Consider the following 18610-nt stretch of genomic DNA (forward strand, 5'->3'; position numbering starts at 1 on the left):
AAAACACTCCTACAGACATCAAACATGGGTTGGTTTAGTAAGTAAAAATGTATTTGTACAACTTACAAACGTGTCTTGGAGTGATAAATGAAGAATTCGTATGAGTAGAAACACTAAGACCGAATGGCAACTGTACTTTTAGTAGGTTCATAGCTCAGACTAAACAGAAAGGCAATGCAGCAACTGCAGAACATGCAGTGAGCGAACTTGTCCAAAAGATTATGCCATAGCACTAACAAAATAACACACAATAACATAATCTACTAACTTTATTGCCGGCTGTCAGCGATAAAAAATATATTTTATAGGTCGCTAGGTTCAGATCTTAGGACAAAAGTAGCTACTTATAGACCAGAATTTATGTTACAACATGCAATAAAGTAAACATATACAAACTTTTGTAATATTTGATGTCATTTACCTTCGTTCCAAAAAGGACAATTCAAAGTTTAACAATATTAACACAATATTTGAACTCGTTTCTCATTCTTATTAATTACATTCTATTGTTAAAGCGAAACTAAGTCAATAGTACACAATAACTAAACAAAATAATTTTTTTTTTTTGCCCTCAAAGTCCTCCTGTGTCCAAGGAATTATTACCTGAGTTTGTAGACATGAACAAAAACAGCAAAAAAATATTTTGAAAATATAAAATTATCTATCTAATCACTGTAGTGTCCATCATATTACTGATACTACCATTGGTATCAATAACCACCAATTTATGGATAAATCCACCCTCCTTTTAAAGCTGGAGTATTTGAATCTTGTGTCACCAGGCAGAATTCAAACTGTAAATCCCGCCCTCACTCTATGCACGTGTGCACTTCACTGTCCCTCCTAGTCGCCTCCTCTCTGGAAGTGCACAAAATTGCACACGCATACGTTGTTGACAATCTGAAGTTGCATCGAAAGATCCCCCAGTTCGAATTTTTTTGCAGAAAATAAATATCGTCCTCACAGGTATGTGTTTTTTTTACTTTAATTATGAAATAGTCATTTATGTTGTTTAGCTGTAATATCACCATATATTATACAATGATTTAGTAAAAATCTAAACGCAAAAACCACAAACTATGCCTCTGCTTACAATACACAGAACAGCAATCGTGTGACTCTCGGTAACACACGTCGCCACGCAAAAGATTACACACAAAATATAGGAAAAGGGAAAATTGGATTACTTGTCGAGAAAGAAAACAGCCACTTGCGAATCCAAAGTTAGTCCAAGACTGGCCCACAAGGTCCTCCATCTTGAATTTGCCGGACTTATATTTATCCGAGTTTTGGCTCTTCTGTTTTTTTTTAGACATACAGCATCTTTCTATTCTCTGATTTTATTTAACTTAAATAATATACAGTAACTTAGATACTCCAGCTTTAAGTATTGTCTACTGACTGTGACAATGCTGACACACCAACAATTGTTATTTTACCCTCTCCCTAGACTCTTATTCATCTACTTGTTAATTTCTTTTTAATAGCTGTTTACTTTCTGCTGTAACACACTTACATCTACACTTCTTAAAGTTTATTAAGCACATTTTTCTTGGTGTTGTACCAAGCAAGTTTCGCATGTCTGTTCATGCTTGCTCTCTGTGTGTAACATGTTTAGCTCCGTCTTCCAGTGATAATGGTACCTGATAATGACACTTGCGGAACAAAGACCTTTACTTTTTATTTTTTTGCAACAATGGAGGTGGTTATTTGTACGGAAGTATATAATTAGCTGCTAACTTGTCAGCCGGGGGATTAAATCTAAATCCAGTGTGAGTCAGAAGGGATCAGCGTTTGTGATTAGTATTGAAAGGCATTAATCTGCAATGGCGATTACGTACTTTTTCATGAAAATTGGCTGACACTGATCAGTGCCATATCAATCGGCAAAGTCATACTTTTACTTATCGCACTTTTCATTCTCTGTTGTTGAAAAAAAGGAAGTTTGGTTCACTCACAATGCTCGTCATAATATATAGTACGTCTCCAAATGTTAATCTTTTAATGTAAATACTATTTATTTGGAAAGTTTATGAACTAGGAGTAGTTTGCAATCAGCAAACAAAACAATATCTATTTTTATATACATTATTGAATGATTTAGAGTGAAACTGATCAGGTAACAGTTTTAAGTCAAAACAGCGCCGCCATATTGTGTATTTGTCAGAAAATGAATAACACATGCTGCATTTTTTGCCAAATGTGCACCTGTAAATTGGCACCAGGTTAAGAATAGAAGATTTACAATGTGGTCATTTTTTCACATGACTGTATTTTGTCCTTAGAAGTATGACAATCGCTTGTCTTGCTGCGTGATGTTTATGCAGCAGTTGTTTGTGCAAATTAAAAATGCACCTCTGTGTTGTGCAGAGGGAGGGCTGGAGGTTAGAGATGTGCACTGAGACCTCAAAGGCCTTTTTTGTTTTGTTTGTGCCTGATTCCTTCCCCTATTTTATTGTCCTTGTCAGTCAATGCGGCCCTTCTACGTCCCTCTTCTCTCTGCAACACACATACACTGCATGCATTAGCAAACAAACAATTTTTGCACCCTGAGAATGGAAATTAGGTACATCTAAGAGGGGAGCGATAGAGACTTCAAAGGATGCATGGCTCATTGTGTGTATTTGTGGCTAGGATGAGACTGACAGAAGACCTTGCCAATTTAAAGACCTCCAGGATGAAAAGGAAGCAAAATATGTCATCCTCAAATAAAAAGATTTGTTTCCTACTAAGAGAGAGACAAAAAAAATAATCATAGTAACAGACGCGATGTTCTACTATAACCACATTAATAAAGTTGTCATAACATTTGTAGGAAGATGAGGTCATATTGTATTACATTGCATTTGGCAGATGTTTCCTATACAGTATGTTTTTAGCTGTTTGTGGTTCTTTAAAATATGCCCCATTTTAGATGTTTTAATGTCTGGTTTTAGTCCTTAAAGATCATATTGTTTACCTTTTACTTTGTGCTCCTACGACAATGTCACTCGTGGCGAATTTGCCTTATGTTAATCACTCGGCATGATGAGCGACAGAGAAGAGCTGTGGCATTAAATTGCCATTCTTCAGTTTTCCTTCCCAGTGGGGACAACAGTTCTAGGCCAAGGGTGGCTAATCCTTGCTCCCTTGAATAGTCTTTAAAGGTGTCAATTGTGATTTTTTTTTTCTACATTTAAAACACTTCAGGTAATTTCTACCATACATAAAGAAAGATATTCGCTGATGTCACCAATGGGGGAAAAAAACGTCCTAAATGGGCAAATTCCAAATGGCTCGTTTGGAGGAAGTATGAAGGGAGGCATGATTGTTTTGTAACAATCGCCGCTATGCCTCTATGGTTTGGTTTCAAATTTTAGGGACTTATGCAGAACCCAAATACACAAAAACAGGTACCAATAGCTAAGAAACGTTGGTTTTGCATAATAAGTCCCCTTTAAGGCTTGAATACAATGTCTATTGTATGCGTTGACATAGTTTAGGGTGGCTCACTACATCAGTTAATGTGGCTCACTACTGTACATCACTTAATATGGTCCATCACATCATTTAAGGTGGCTCGGGTCATCTTTTAATGTGGGTCATCACAATATTTATTGTGGTCCTCCAGCACGTCATTTAACGTGGCCCTCCACATCTGTTAACATGGCTCAGCTTATCTTTTAATGTGGGTCACCACAATATTTAAGGTGGTCCTCTGGCACATTTGGTAAAGTGACCCACAACATCATTTAAAGTGCCTCACCACATCAGTTAAAGTGGCCCGGCACATCGTTTTAGTATCCCACCCCATCATCTAATGTCATCCAGCACACCATATAATATGGCTCAACTTATCTTTTAACGTGGGTCGCCACAACATTTAATGTGGTTCGGCACATCAGTTAATGTGGACCACCACATCATTTGAAATACCTCACCACATCAGTTAAACTGGCCGATCGTTTTAATGCAGCAATTATCAAACTATGGTATGCGGGTTCCATCAAGTGCAGTGGTTCTTAACCTTATTGGAGGTACCGAACCCCACCAGTTTCATATGCACATTCCCCGAACCCTTCTTTAGTGAAAAAATAAATTAAAAAAAATTTCAAATTCAAGAAAAAGTCATCAGTTTTTTGACTGGTGCACAAAATGAACCGTGCATAAACATCACCTTGTTCAAAGAACAAAACCAACACAGTGCATGAACTCACAACAAATTACACATCTTACACACATTACCATGACTTGATTAACGTGGACCCCGACTTAAACAAGTTGAAAAACTTATTCGGGTGTTACCATTTAGTGGTCAATTGTACGGAATATGTACTGTACTGTGTAAACTGTACTGTTTGATATAATGTATTCTCTTCCTTTGCAATCTGCTAGTAAAAGTTTCAATCGATCAATCACAAAACTTGCAAATCAGATGGAAAATTAGAGGGAACATTGTTTGGGGGTATCCATAATACGCTCATAGGGAAAAGTTTTTATTTACACGATTAGTCGGATGTGTCTTTACCTCCGTGGTGGAGACTCTGCCGAACCCCTGAGGCCGACTCACCGAACCCCTAGGGTTCGATTGAACCCAGGTTAAGAACCACTGATCTAGTGGCACGCCAAAGATTTGATTAATTATTAATGTACGGTGTTTTATTTTCCAATATTCAGACAAACTGTTACTGCTCTAACTTTGTGTAATGGTCAAAATATTAAATATGCTTCTTCAATAAAACCTTTGCCTTTTTAATGACTATTTAGGCCTACCACGCTACTGTTTTTTAATCTTGGTCATTATGGTAGTATTTGTAAGAGCCAAGTGTTTTTCTGTGGTGATACATGGTGAAAAAAGTTTGAGAACCACTGATTTAAAGTGACCTTGCACATTATTTAAGTGTCCCCACATCATTTTACGTATGTTGTCCAGCGCGTAATTTAACGTGGCTCGGCTGATCTTTTAATGTGGGCCTCTACAATATTTAAGTGGTGTGGCACATCACTTAATGTGGCCTGCGAAAGGCTGGAAACAACACACTTTCTGGCTAAATGTAACTGAAATATTACCTACTCATTCAAATAGATATTTTTTGTTTACCAAAAATAAATACTTAAATAAATGCTTGTCATCTTGACTTGTGAGTTATCCATCAGTCCGTTATACAACATCCATCTATCCATTTCCTACCGCTTATTCCCTTTGGGGTCGCGGGGGGCGCTGGTGCCTATCTCAGCTACAATCGGGCGGAAGGCGGCGTACACCCTGGACAAGTCGCCATCTCAACCTATCCTCATAATAAACTAAATAAGTCACCTATGCAAATTGTGTAACAAGACAATTATACTTTTATATTCATATATATTCACTGTTTCAACTGGCAGCCATAATTGCGCTGTGGCCCTCAGTAAAAACAAGTTTGACACTTTGGTTTATACGTTATCTTGCATTATTAGATTGAACACATTCCATCAATGTATGCTAAACACTGCTGTGTCTTATCTTCTCTTATTACAGAGGGAGTAACAGGTCTGAAGGAGCTGGCCTTCTTGCGGGACCTGGCAGAGCAGAATTCGGTTAAGTATGGCGTTGACCGCTTTCCTGCGGCTTCATCGTTTGGATCAGCCGGAGCTCCCATGATGCCTGTGGTGAAGGGTAGCATGATGGTTCTCAACCAGCTCAGTAACCTGGAGACAACGGTGGGCCGCTTCTATATCAACCTGCCCAACCGCATGATCGACCTTGCCCGCTTCAGTTTGCCCTACGCTGACCCCATGGGAGATGGTACGTACTCGGTATCCAATTGGATATTGAAGACTTTACTGACTTTATTGTGACTTTTTTGATGACTATTTCAAAACTTTAAAGACATAGACGCACAGAGGTCCACAACAGGTCAGGATGAACATAAAATGCAATACAGTAGTACCTCAGCTTACGATAAATGATAAATGGGTTGTACATGTATAGCGCTTTTCTACCTTCAAGGCACTCAAAGCGCTTTGACACTACTTCCACATTTACCAATTCACACACGAATTCACACACTGATGGAGGGAGCTGCCTTGCAAGGCGTTAACAAGCACCCATCAGGAGCAAGGGTGAAGTGTCTTGCACAGGACACAACGGACGTGACGAGGTTGGCACTAGGTGGGGATTGAACCAGGGACCCTCGGGTCGCGCACGGCCACTCTTCCACTGCGCCACGCCGTCCCGAGCTTAATATGTTCTGTGACAGAGCACTTAACACTAGGAGACCCAGAGAGCAGCCATTTGGCTTTTCTACCTATAAAACCCACAGGTCAGCCGATCGGCTGGAAGGCCCTCCTTTTGTTATGTAAATGGTTGCAGTCACATGAGCCATTATGGCCAAATTGGTCATTAGCATGGCAGTGCCCCTTGGGTGCGTACTCTGAGCACATCTGGGAATTGAGGTGTGAATGTGAAGTGAAGTGAATTATGTTTATATAGGGCTTTTCTCTAGTGACTCAACGCGCTTTACATAGTGAAACCCAATATCTAAGTTACATTTAAACCAGTGTGGGTGGCACTGGGAGCAGGTGGGTAAAGTGTCTTGCCCAAAGACACAACGGCAGTGACTAGGATGGCGGAAGCGGGGATCGAACCTGCAACCCTCAATTTGCTGTCATGGCCGCTCTACCAACCGAGCTATACCGCCCCATGTCTTTTGTTTTCTGCGTAAAGGCGACCTTAGGAGTTGAGCAGAACCTGGCACAGCTCAAATCCATAACTGGTATTTTGAAATTAGACATATAATATCATATCTTTGACATAACATCACATTACAGTATGGGCAAACAGCAACAGTCAGTCTGGTTATCTATGAGTTGAGTCCGGGAGAGACAGGAAAAGAAAAAATAGAGGGAAAGAGCAAAACAGGCAAAAACAATATACAAATTCTAAAATAAAACAAATCAAATACGTTTCTGGTGTATCTCAGTTTGAAAAAAATGTTACATAAAATAAATCATTATCTTGTACAGATATCAACTTGATGAGCAATTCTGTAAATGACTGGTGGGGCTACCACAGATTTTGAGTGTTTTTTTAATGTTGTTCTGTTCTTTTACTTTTCCTATGTGTCTGGTGGGGATGTTGGAAGCCCAGTGTTGTAGGGTCCTGATAACTTCTACATCCTTCTACATATGTTACATATATTACATTTTGATTCAGCTCATGGGCTTCACGGTGGCAGAGGGGTTAGTGCGTCTGCCTCACAATACGAAGTTCCTGCAGTCCTGGGTTCAAATCCAGGCTCGGGATCTTTCTGTGTGGAGTTTGCATGTTCTCCCCGTGAATGCGTGGGTTCCCTCCGGGTACTCCGGCTTCCTCCCACTTCCAAAGACATGCACCTGGGGATAGGTTGATTGGCAACACTAAATTGGCCCTAGTGTGTGAATGTTGTCTGTCTATCTGTGTTGGCCCTGTGATGAGGTGGCGACTTGTCCAGGGTGTACCCCGCCTTCCGCCCGATTGTAGTTGAGATAGGCGCCAGCGCCCCCCGCGACCCCAAAAGGGAATAAGCGGTAGAAAATGGATGGATGGATGGATTCAGCTCATATGTTCTGCCCAGGCTACCACCTTGGGAAACTGGTGAAAGACAGTTAGCAGCTCCTATCTGATTCTCCCCCTCACGTGGTCCCCCAGTGATTGCCCCGTTTACATAACAAAAGGAAGGTTCACAGGGGGCCTTCCAGCCGATCGGATGCCCTCTGGAGTTTATAGGTAGAGCAAAAACTCCTGGGTCTTCAAGTTTTAATTGCTCGGCCCACCAAAATAGCACAAATCTAACACGTAACATGTCTTTCTCGGAGAAAAACAAACTTTTAGATAAGAAATACTGTATAAAAACATGCTTTATGATGTACTGTAGTTTTATGAAATCATCATCATCATCATCATCATCATCATCTTCCGCTTATCCGAGGTCGGGTCGCGGGGGCAGCAGCCTAAGCAGGGAAGCCCAGACTTCCCTATCTCCAGCCACTTCGTCTAGCTCTTCCCGGGGGATCCCGAGGCGTTCCCAGGCCAGCCGGGAGACATAGTCTTCCCAACGTGTCCTGGGTCTTCCCCGTGGCCTCCTACCAGCTGGACGTGCCCTAAACACATCCCTAGGGAGGCGTTCGGGTGGCATCCTGACCAGATGCCCGAACCACCTCATCTGGCTCCTCTCGATGTGGAGGAGCAGCGGCTTTACGTTGAGCTCCTCCCGGATGGCAGAGCTTCTCACCCTATCTCTAAGGGAGAGCCCCGCCACCCGGCGGAGGAAACTCATTTCGGCCGCTTGTACCCGTGATCTTATCCTTTCGGTCATGACCCAAAGCTCATGACCATAGGTGAGGATGGGAACGTAGATCGACCGGTAAATTGAGAGCTTTGCCTTCCGGCTCAGCTCCTTCTTCACCACAACGGATCGATACAACGTCCGCATTACTGAAGACGCCGCACCGATCCGCCTGTCGATCTCACGATCCACTCTTCCCCCACTCGTGAACAAGACTCCTAGGTACTTGAACTCCTCCACTTGGGGCAGGGTCTCCTCCCCAACCCGGAGATGGCACTCCACCCTTTTCCGGGCGAGAACCATGGACTCGGACTTGGAGGTGCTGATTCTCATTCCGGTCGCTTCACACTCGGCTGCGAACCGATCCAGTGAGAGCTGAAGATCCCGGCCAGATGAAGCCATCAGGACTACATCATCTGCAAAAAGCAGAGACCTAATCCCGTGGCCACCAAACCGGAACCCCTCAACGCCTTGGCAGCGCCTAGAAATTCTGTCCATAAAAGTTATGAACAGAATCGGTGACAAAGGACAGCCTTGGCGGAGTCCAACCTTCACTGGAAACGTGTCCGACTTACTGCCAGCAATGCGGACCAAGCTCTGACACTGATCATACAGGGAGCGGACTGCCACAATAAGACATTCCGATACCCCATACTCTCTGAGCACTCCCCACAGGACTTCCCGAGGGACACGGTTGAATGCCTTCTCCAAGTCCACAAAGCACATGTAGACTGGTTGGGCAAACTCCCATGCACCCTCAAGAACCCTGCCGAGAGTATAGAGCTGGTCCACAGTTCCACGACCAGGACGAAAACCACACTGTTCCTCCTGAATCCGAGGTTCGACTATCCGGCGAAGCCTCCTCTCCAGTACACCTGAATAAACCTTACCGGGAAGGCTGAGGAGTGTGATCCCACGATAGTTGGAACACACCCTCCGGTCCCCCTTCTTAAAGAGAGGGACCACCACCCCGGTCTGCCAATCCAGAGGTACCGCCCCCGATGTCCACGCGATGCTGCAGAGTCTTGTCAACCAAGACAGCCCCACAGCATCCAGAGCCTTAAGGAACTCCGGGCGGATCTCATCCACCCCCGGGGCCTTGCCGCCGAGGAGCTTTTTAACTACCTCAGCGACCTCAGCCCCAGAAATAGGAGAGTCCACTACAGATTCCCCAGGCACCGCTTCCTCAAAGAAAGACGTGTTGGTGGGATTGAGGAGGTCTTCGAAGTATTCCCTCCACCGATCCACAACATCCGCAGTCGAAGTCAGCAGAACACCATCCGCACCATACACGGTGTTGATAGTGCACTGCTTCCCCTTCCTGAGGCGCCGTATGGTGGTCCAGAATCGCTTCGAAGCCGTCCGGAAGTCGTTTTCCATGGCTTCCCCGAACTCTTCCCATGTCCGAGTTTTTGCCTCCGCGACCGCTAAAGCTGCACACCGCTTGGCCCGTCGGTACCCGTCCACTGCCTCCGGGGTCCTATGAGCCAAAAGAACCCGATAGGACTCCTTCTTCAGCTTGACGGCATCCCTCACTGCTGGTGTCCACCAACGGGTTCTGGGATTACCGCCACGACAGGCACCAACAACCTTGCGGCCACAGCTCCAATCAGCCGCCTCGACAATAGAGGTTCGGAACATGGTCCACTCGGACTCAATGTCCCGCACCTCCCTCGTGACATGTTCAAAGTTCTCCCGGAGGTGTGAATTGAAACTCTCTCTGACAGGAGACTCTGCCAGACGTTCCCAGCAGACCCTCACAATGCGTTTGGGCCTGCCAGGTCTGTCCGGCATCCTCCCCCACCATCGCAGCCAACTCACCACCAGGTGGTGATCGGTAGAAAGCTCCGCCCCTCTCTTCACCCGAGTGTCCAAAACATAAGGCCGCAAATCCGATGACACAACTACAAAGTCGATCATGGAACTGCGGCCTAGGGTGTCCTGGTGCCAAGTGCACATATGGACACCCTTATGTTTGAACATGGTGTTTGTTATCGACAAACTGTGACGAGCACAAAAGTCCAATAACAAAACACCACTCGGGTTTAGATCCGGGCGACCATTCTTCCCAATCACGCCTCTCCAGGTTTCACTGTCGTTGCCAACATGAGCGTTGAAGTCTCCCAGTAGGACAAGGGAATCACCCGGAGGAGCACTTTCCAGTACTCCCTCGAGTGTACCCAAAAAGGGTGGGTATTCTGAACTGCTGTTTGGTGCGTAAGCACAAACAACAGTCAGGACCCGTCCCCCCACCCGAAGGCGAAGGGAAGCTACCCTCTCGTCCACTGGGTTGAACTCAAACGTACAGGCTTTGAGCCGGGGGGCAACCAGAATTGCCACCCCAGCCCGTCGCCTCTCACTGCCGGCAACGCCAGAGTGGAAGAGGGTCCAGTCCCTCTCGAGAGAACTGGTTCCAGAGCCCTTGCTGTGCGTCGAGGTGAGTCCGACTATATCCAGCCGGAACTTCTCTACCTCGCGCACTAGCTCAGGCTCCTTCCCCCCCAGTGAGGTGACGTTCCACGTCCCAAGAGCTAGCTTCTGTAGCCGAGGATCGGACCGCCAAGTGCCCTGCCTTCGGCTGCCGCCCAGCTCACAATGCACCCGACCTCTATGGCCCCTCCTATGAGTGGTGAGCCCATTTGAGGGATGACCCACGTTGCCTCTTCGGGCTGTGCCCGGCCGGGCCCCATGGGAACAGGCCCGACCACCAGGCGCTCGCCATCGTGCCCCACCTCCGGGCCTGGCTCCAGAGCGGGGCCCCGGTAACCCACGTCCGGGCGAGGGAAATCTGGGTTCATTTCGTTGTAATTCCATAGAAGTCTTTGAGCTGCTCTTTGTCTGATCACTCACCTAGGACCTGTTTGTCTTGGGAGACCCTACCAGGGGGCATGAAAACCCCCAGACAACATAGCTCCTAGGATCATTGGGACACGCAAACTCCTCTACCACGGTAAGGTAGCAGCTCAGAGAGGAGTATGAAATAATGTGATAATAATGCACTGTATTTACCTTGGAGAGTGAACTTCTACTGTATCTCCTTCCAGCTGCTTCTCCATCAAACAGACTATCAGCAATTTATTCATATTTTCATAGATAAATGTCTGCCGTTTAGATATTATTTAAATATCCTTGGCTGGGATTAGACTCATTCTGCCTCAGTATGGTGCAGAATAGCATGTATATGGTCCAATTCACACACTTGGTCATGTTTTTGATAATTTGTTTTTTTTTAATCACCCGCTTCTTCTTCGCACTAACTTTCACACCCACTTTCTTCCTTCTCGTGGTTGGACAACAGGTTATGTCCATATCTAGCTATAAACTAATGCAAGCCAGTAAGACCAGATCTTACGGGGTTCAATTTGGCATTTGCTGCCCCAACTCAAGCTTGTAACTCAAATTTTTGTTTGCAACTTACAATTAGTTGAGGGAGAGCTCTTATCTCAAAACACTCTTAAGTTGAGGTACCACTGTATTCGTATAATTCACACAGAAAGACACACTTAATATCAGTGAATCTCAACTGGTGGGTTGCAGGTTTTTGTCTGGTTGAGATCTGACGTTTGTGAACGAGTCCATTCTTTTGAGCGACTCCAAATTGATGAAAACCAATTCACTATTGCAAACTGTTCGTACTCGTGCATCTCAATAAAATAAAATATAATACAAAAGTAATTCGATTTCATGAGTAAGTTCAAATGAGACAAAGAGATTTATTAAACTCAGGACATTTTTTTGTTTCCTTTTTCGATTAGACTGTAAACTAGTAGTTTATGATAGGAGTGTACCGATCTGATATTGATATCACATATTGCATAATCAGCAGAAAACTGATTTACTGTTGCAAACTGTTCTTAGTCGTACAAACATCTCAATAAAATATAATATAGTACAAAAGTAATTCGATTTCATGAGTTCAATTAAGACAAAGAGATCTATTCAAGGACCAGGACGTTTTTCTGTTTCATTTTTTGATTAGACTGTAAACTAGTAGTTTAAGATAGTGGTGTCCCAATCTGATACCAATATCACATATCGGTCGATATCAGCAAAAAACAAGTATCGGATGATATCAGCTTGTTTCTCAAATCAGTCCTGCAGTGTGTTTACTTGTGCAAAGCTGGACAAGCTGTTAACATCTAAATGTCCTCCAATGAGCATGGAAACATGAGAAAGTAAGTTTGAAGGAGAAGACGTGGATGTCCGAATCAGAGAAATAAACCAATCAAAATATGTCCTAACCGGCAAGTCAATGTTCTTTGCATGTAACCACATGTCCAAATACCAAACATTTATCGATGAATATGTTGAGAAGCTGCAAGTGTTCTGTTTGTCATGTTTCAGTTTGTTCTGTCTACTTCTGACTCAACAAATTGTGCGGTCAAGCATAACCTCTGGTACACAGACATAGATATTGCTTGTTGTTAACTCTGACCTCTTCGGTCCGTCACTCTAATATTTCCATGTGCGACACAAACAATTATGTTAAAGTTAAGTTAAAGTTAAAGTACCAATGATTGTGACACCCACACTAGGTGTGGTGAAATGTGTCCTCTGCATTTGACCCATCCCCATGATCACCCTCTGTGCTAGTTCTTATTGTTACACATCTGTGAAGCAGCCTGTAGGAGATTTAATCACAGATTAAATAGATTTCTATTCATTTCAAGTGTTTTGATTCACAAGCTCAGTCGTGTGCTCGTAAGTTGAGGTACTACTGTATTTGTAGGTCTTTGTGTTTATGATAAAATTACCGTATTTTACAGACTATAGAGCCGCACCCACTAAATTTTAGGGGGAGAAAAAATATAAAAATAATTTTCCATGTATTAGCTGCACTGGACAAAAGGCCACAGATATATACCTTATTTGCACCCGAAAGATTTTGCAAATGTGTATTTGAATACCAGTGGGAGAGGTACCGTGCGCAACCCGAGGGTCCCTGGTTCAATCCCCACCTAGTACCAACCTGTGTCCTGAGCAAGACACTTCACCCTTGCTCCTGATGGGTGCTGGTTAGCGCCTTGCTTGGCAGCTCCCTACATCAGTGTGTGAATGTGTGTGTGAATGGTTAAATGTGGAAGTAGGGTCAAAGTGCTTTGAGTAACTTGAAGGTAGAAAAGCGCTATACAAGTACAACCCATTTATCATTTATTTATTTATTTAATTGTTTCGAAACACTGGATGTAACACGGCATTACATCGGCTGATCAAACAAAACAAAAGTCATGGTCATGGACTCACTATCTGCAAAAGCTAGCTCTCTCACCAGCTCATCAGACTCAACTCCACCGTGACATTTTGGTGAATTTACGAAAATGAAAAAAATACAGAAAGAATGCCATTGTAAGTTCCATCCATTCATTTTCTACCGCTTGTCCTGTTTGGGGTCGCTGGAGCCTATATCACCTGCATTCGGCAGAAGGTGGCGTACACCCAGGACAAGTCGCCACCTCATCGCAGCCATTGTAAGTTAATAATACTAACACAGACACTCGTAAACCTGTTAGCAAATTAGCTAATGCTAACGATACTGGCTTGATTACATTATGATAGCACGTATAAATATGCATGAAAACACTTGTACAGATGTCACACATGGGACGGTTTATTATGTATGAATAGTTTTAGTTGTTTTGTAAAACTTACAAACGTCGCTTGGAGAAATGAATAAAGATTCCATACGACTAGAAGACGGAATGGCACTTATACTTCCGGTTCAAAACACTAAAAAGAAGGAAATACTGCAGACGTTCACCCTGCAGAAGCTACAGTGAGCAAACTTGTCCTGTAGATGGTGCCATAAGACAAACAATAACACACCATTTTAGTGTCTTCCCTTGGGTTTTATGAAAACTCTTTACATTATTGCTCTTGGCGAAGAAAAATCCATAAATCAGCCGCACCGTTCTATAAGCCCCAGGGTTCAAAGCATAAGAAAAAAAGTAGCAGCTTATAGTTGGGAATACACAGTAATCACAAAGTTTAATTGAACCCCAGGGTAAGATATATAATTGCTTCATGTTGTGTTCATTCCTTTTGTCCAGGGTTTATCATGACTGTGAGTCGGCCCTGTTATTTTGGTAACCTGCTACTTGGCGTGGTCGGAGTGGATGTGAACCTGGCCTACATTTTGGAGGATGTCACGTACTATCAAGACTCTTTGGCTTCGTACACCTTTCTCATTGACAACAAAGGTCAGTCAGCTTGAAGACCGGCGATAGGGGAGTGTTGTTGTCTTGTTGGGACCACATTTACATCACTATCATCGTCTCGCTAAGGAGGGGTATTGCTAGTTGAAACTAAAATGCTCATTACACTGCATAAGAATTAAAAGGTGGGCAGGTAAAAGAAAATGCAGATGTCAATGTTTGAAGGGGTTATAAAGCCATGAGCTAAAGTGTAGCGGACGAAAATCCCAAAATAAGGTCTGAACGTCTTATTTTTCATTGCTTAAGTGGTTTTCAATAACACATATTTATTTAAACTATTTGCAGCAGCATGGTGACATTTGAGCTTCTGTTAAGAGTTTTATTTCTTTCGTTAAATTTTTTTGCTATTGCAATAAATATGCCATCAAATTATACATAATTACTACACTGGCTTATATAGAGAACCAGCTCAGTTAGCCCGACTCCCACTAAAGTTGTTAGCTGCCATTGAAATAGTGCCGTTGCCAACAAGAGTTTAGGAAAATATTCATCTTACAATAGGCTGCCGCACCATAAGTTTATTAAGTAAACAAGGTTTCCCTTATTGTTTATTTCCTGGAAAATACCACTCAGTATTTCCAAATGCAAATTATTAAAGGTGATTCTGTGCTTTATTGTGCGAATGCTGTTAGACCAACATTTACACTAATGCAACTTTGCATCAAAGATGATTTTATATTTGAATGTGATTTTTTTAATACTATTTTTTGTCAAGCTTAGTTATTAGTTTGGCCATGTACTACTTTCTCATTATTAAAGTATGTTTGCTTTTCCAGGTTACACCTTGATGCACCCGTCACTAACCCGGCCTTACCTGATGACCGAGCCTCCTCTTCACACAGATATTATTCACTATGAGAATATTCCGCGATTCCATGTTGTACGACAGAACATTCTCAAGTAAGAATATATTTCTTGACCAGTTGTCTTAGCCACGCTTTTAGAGCAGCTATTCATGGGCGTTGTGTTATGTTTCAGCCTCCCATTGGGCAGTCAGGTTATTGCTGTTCCTGTTAACTCCTCTTTGTCTTGGCACACAAACCGCCTCCGAGACAACGGCAAAGACGCATACAACGTCAGCTACGCCTGGAAACTGGTAGGTGATGCTGCAGTGCATGCTGGGTGGACACGGATAAGTTAAAAAACTCATATTCTAGTGTGAAAAAAAAAAATCCATCTACACAAGTGTAGTTTAGAACAGACATAAAAATGTGTATTTTTCGAACTCAAAAGCCAGAAAAAGCAGCCACAACTGAATTGAGGGGCGAATGGTTTCAAGCCTTCCAAGGTTTCTCGTTGTTCCCATTGAGGTTGAGTTTTTTCTTGCCCTAATGTGGGATCTTAGCCGTGGATGTCGTTGTGGCTCCTGCAGCCCTTTGAGATATTTGTGATGAAGAGCTATGTAAAGTAAACTTTGATTGATTGGTACTTTATGTGAGACTTTCCGTTTCTGTGCATGCTAAATACTGAAAAACTGCAAGCAAAAGGTAACATATGTAATGTATTCTGCCTATAAAGCCCTAAAGGGGAACATTATCACCAGACCTATGTAAGCGTCAATATATACCTTGATGTTGCAGAAAAAAGACCATATATTTTTTCAACCGATTTCCGAACTCTAAATGGGTGAATTTTGGCGAATTAAACGCCTTTCTATTATTCCCTCTCGGAGCGATGACACGTGACGTCACATAGGTAGTCAATCCGCCATTTTATCAAACACATTACAAAAACCGAATCAAATCAGCTCTGTTATTCTCCGTTTTTTCGACTGTTTTCCGTACCTTGGAGACATCATGCCTCGTCGGTGTGTTGTCCGAGGGTGTAACAACACGATCAGAGACGGATTCAAGTTGATTTACGTGGAGTGTGCATCGATTAGCACGGCATGCTAATCGTTTGGTCTGCACATTTTACCGGCGATGCTACGACAGACATGGCACAGAGATGTATGGATATACTGCAACACTCAAAGCAGATGCATTTCCAACGATAAAGTCAACAAAATCACAAAGGTGAGTTTTGTTGATGTTATTGGCTTATGTGCTAATCAGACATATTTGGTCGCAGCATGACTGCCAGCTAATCGATGCTAACATGCTATTTAGGCTAGCTCTGTGTACATTTGTAGCTATATTTGCATCCAGCCTTTCTCTCCACCCACATTTAATACAAAAAGAACACTTACCAATCGACGGATTTAAGTTGCTCCAGTGTCAAAAGATGCGAAAGTCCCTCGTTTTGTCTCCTACGACGGACATGGCACATAGATGTATGGATATACTGCGACACTCAAAGCATATGCATTTCCAACGATAAAGTCAACAAAATCACAAACGTGAGTTTTGTTGATGTTATTGACTTGTGTGCTAATCAGACATATTTGGTCGCAGCATGACTGCCAGCTAATCGATGCTAACATGCTATTTAGGCTAGCTGTATGTACATTTGTAGCTATATTTGCATCCAGCCTTTCTCTCCACCCACATTTAATGCCAAAAAAACACTTACCAATCGACGGATTTAAGTTGCTCCAGTGTCAAAAGATGCGAAAGTCCCTCGTTTGGTCGGCTACGACGGACATGGCACATAGATGTATGGATACCCTGCAACACTCAATCGTTGGTAAGAAGGCGATCGCCGAACAGCTTCAATAGCTATTCGCTCAATAGCTTCAGTTTCTTCTTCAATTTTGTTTTCGCTATCTGCCTCCATACTCCAACTATCCATTTCAATACATGCGTAATCTGTCGAATCGCTTAAGCCGCTGAAATCCGAGTCTGAATCCGAGCTAATGTCGCTATATCTTGCTGTGCTATCCGCCATGTTGTTTGTATTGGCATCACTAGATGACGTCACAGGAAAATGGACGGTGGATTTACAGATAGCGAAAATCAGGCACTTTAAAGCCTTTTTTCGGGATATTCCATGATGGGCAAAATTTTGAAAAAAAACTTCAAAAAATAAAATAAGCCACTGGGAACTGATTTTTATTGGTTTTAACCCTTCTGAAATTGTGATAATGTTCCCCTTTAAAAAAAAAAAAACATACAAACCTCTTAGGCGCATTGATTTCACAGCGCGCATAGCAACAGTAGTATTAGTTGCTATGCGCGCTGTGAAATGGGAGAAACACAATTACAGTCTGCTGTGTAATGTACTGTTGGATGGTCTGATTGATAATGAAGTTGACTTGACTTGACTTGATATCAAAGTCAACAACAGCAGAGAGCAATTCCTTTGTTTGCGGCCACCAATGGCAGACTATGTGAGAGCTTTAGCACTATTGCTAAATGTTTCAGAAAAGAACATAAAACAGTGACTTAAAATGGCCGTTCTCACTGGGATGCCGACTGACGGGATGGTTGTATCTTTCAGCACTTGTGCCCTCTTTAAGCTACTAAATTCAGAATAAACCTCACCCCTCAGATACAAAATAGTTCCTAGCAATGTTGTTGTGGTAAAAGGGACTTATTATTCAAAACAAACTTTTTCTTACCTGTCGGCACCTGCTTTTGTGTATTTGGGATTCCCATTATTCCCTAAAATGTGAAAAGAAACCATGGAGGCATTCCTCCAAATGAGCTGGTTCTACTATACAGGTAAGATGTTTGATTTATAATTCAGCATTACTGTTTACTAACTCAAAGGCATTGCGGAAGCAGCTCAAACTCCTCTTCCTTCTTCTTTTCTATTTTATGGCAGGTCCCAGCCAATGTTACTAGCAACTCAAGCTAACTAGCTCGTAGCGGGCTACTGTACGAGCTCGTTGTGGGAGTAGCAGTGTGATGCAAGCAAAAAAGTAGTTCCTCTGTGTTCGCTCTTACAATAACAATGTCGCTATAGCTTTGCCAACATGCAAGTCACAGCATGTAAATGGAGTGTTGTTGGCGATTTCTTTTTGTTTTTCTAGCGCGCTTTAAGGCCAAGTAAATTAATACAATAACCAAGCAGTTTTTCACTCCTGAGAATGCACATAAAAGAGAAAGACGTGTCTTCTTGTCTCGCTTTGGGATTGTTTATGATGGGCAAAGTTTTCCCCAAAACATGCAGTTCCAATTTAAAGATGCATTTTATTTAAAAGAGGAGATTTTTGTAATGTAATATCTTCTC

General features: G+C 42.8%; 1 protein-coding gene across 2 annotated transcripts in view; it reads left to right on the top strand.

The window, feature by feature from the left end:
* Window positions 1–18610, top strand: part of cachd1 (cache domain containing 1) — a 229591-nt gene that overhangs the window by 176039 nt on the left and 34942 nt on the right. For both annotated transcript variants that reach the window (XM_061883696.1, XM_061883695.1), the window contains 4 exons: window positions 5498–5764; window positions 14333–14482; window positions 15274–15397; window positions 15476–15593. In XM_061883696.1, coding sequence (XP_061739680.1) covers window positions 5498–5764; window positions 14333–14482; window positions 15274–15397; window positions 15476–15593 — 659 coding nt within the window. The remainder of the gene's footprint in view (window positions 1–5497; window positions 5765–14332; window positions 14483–15273; window positions 15398–15475; window positions 15594–18610) is intronic.

Source organism: Nerophis ophidion, linkage group LG22, assembly GCF_033978795.1.
Source record: "Nerophis ophidion isolate RoL-2023_Sa linkage group LG22, RoL_Noph_v1.0, whole genome shotgun sequence".
Lineage (NCBI taxonomy): Eukaryota > Metazoa > Chordata > Actinopteri > Syngnathiformes > Syngnathidae > Nerophis > Nerophis ophidion.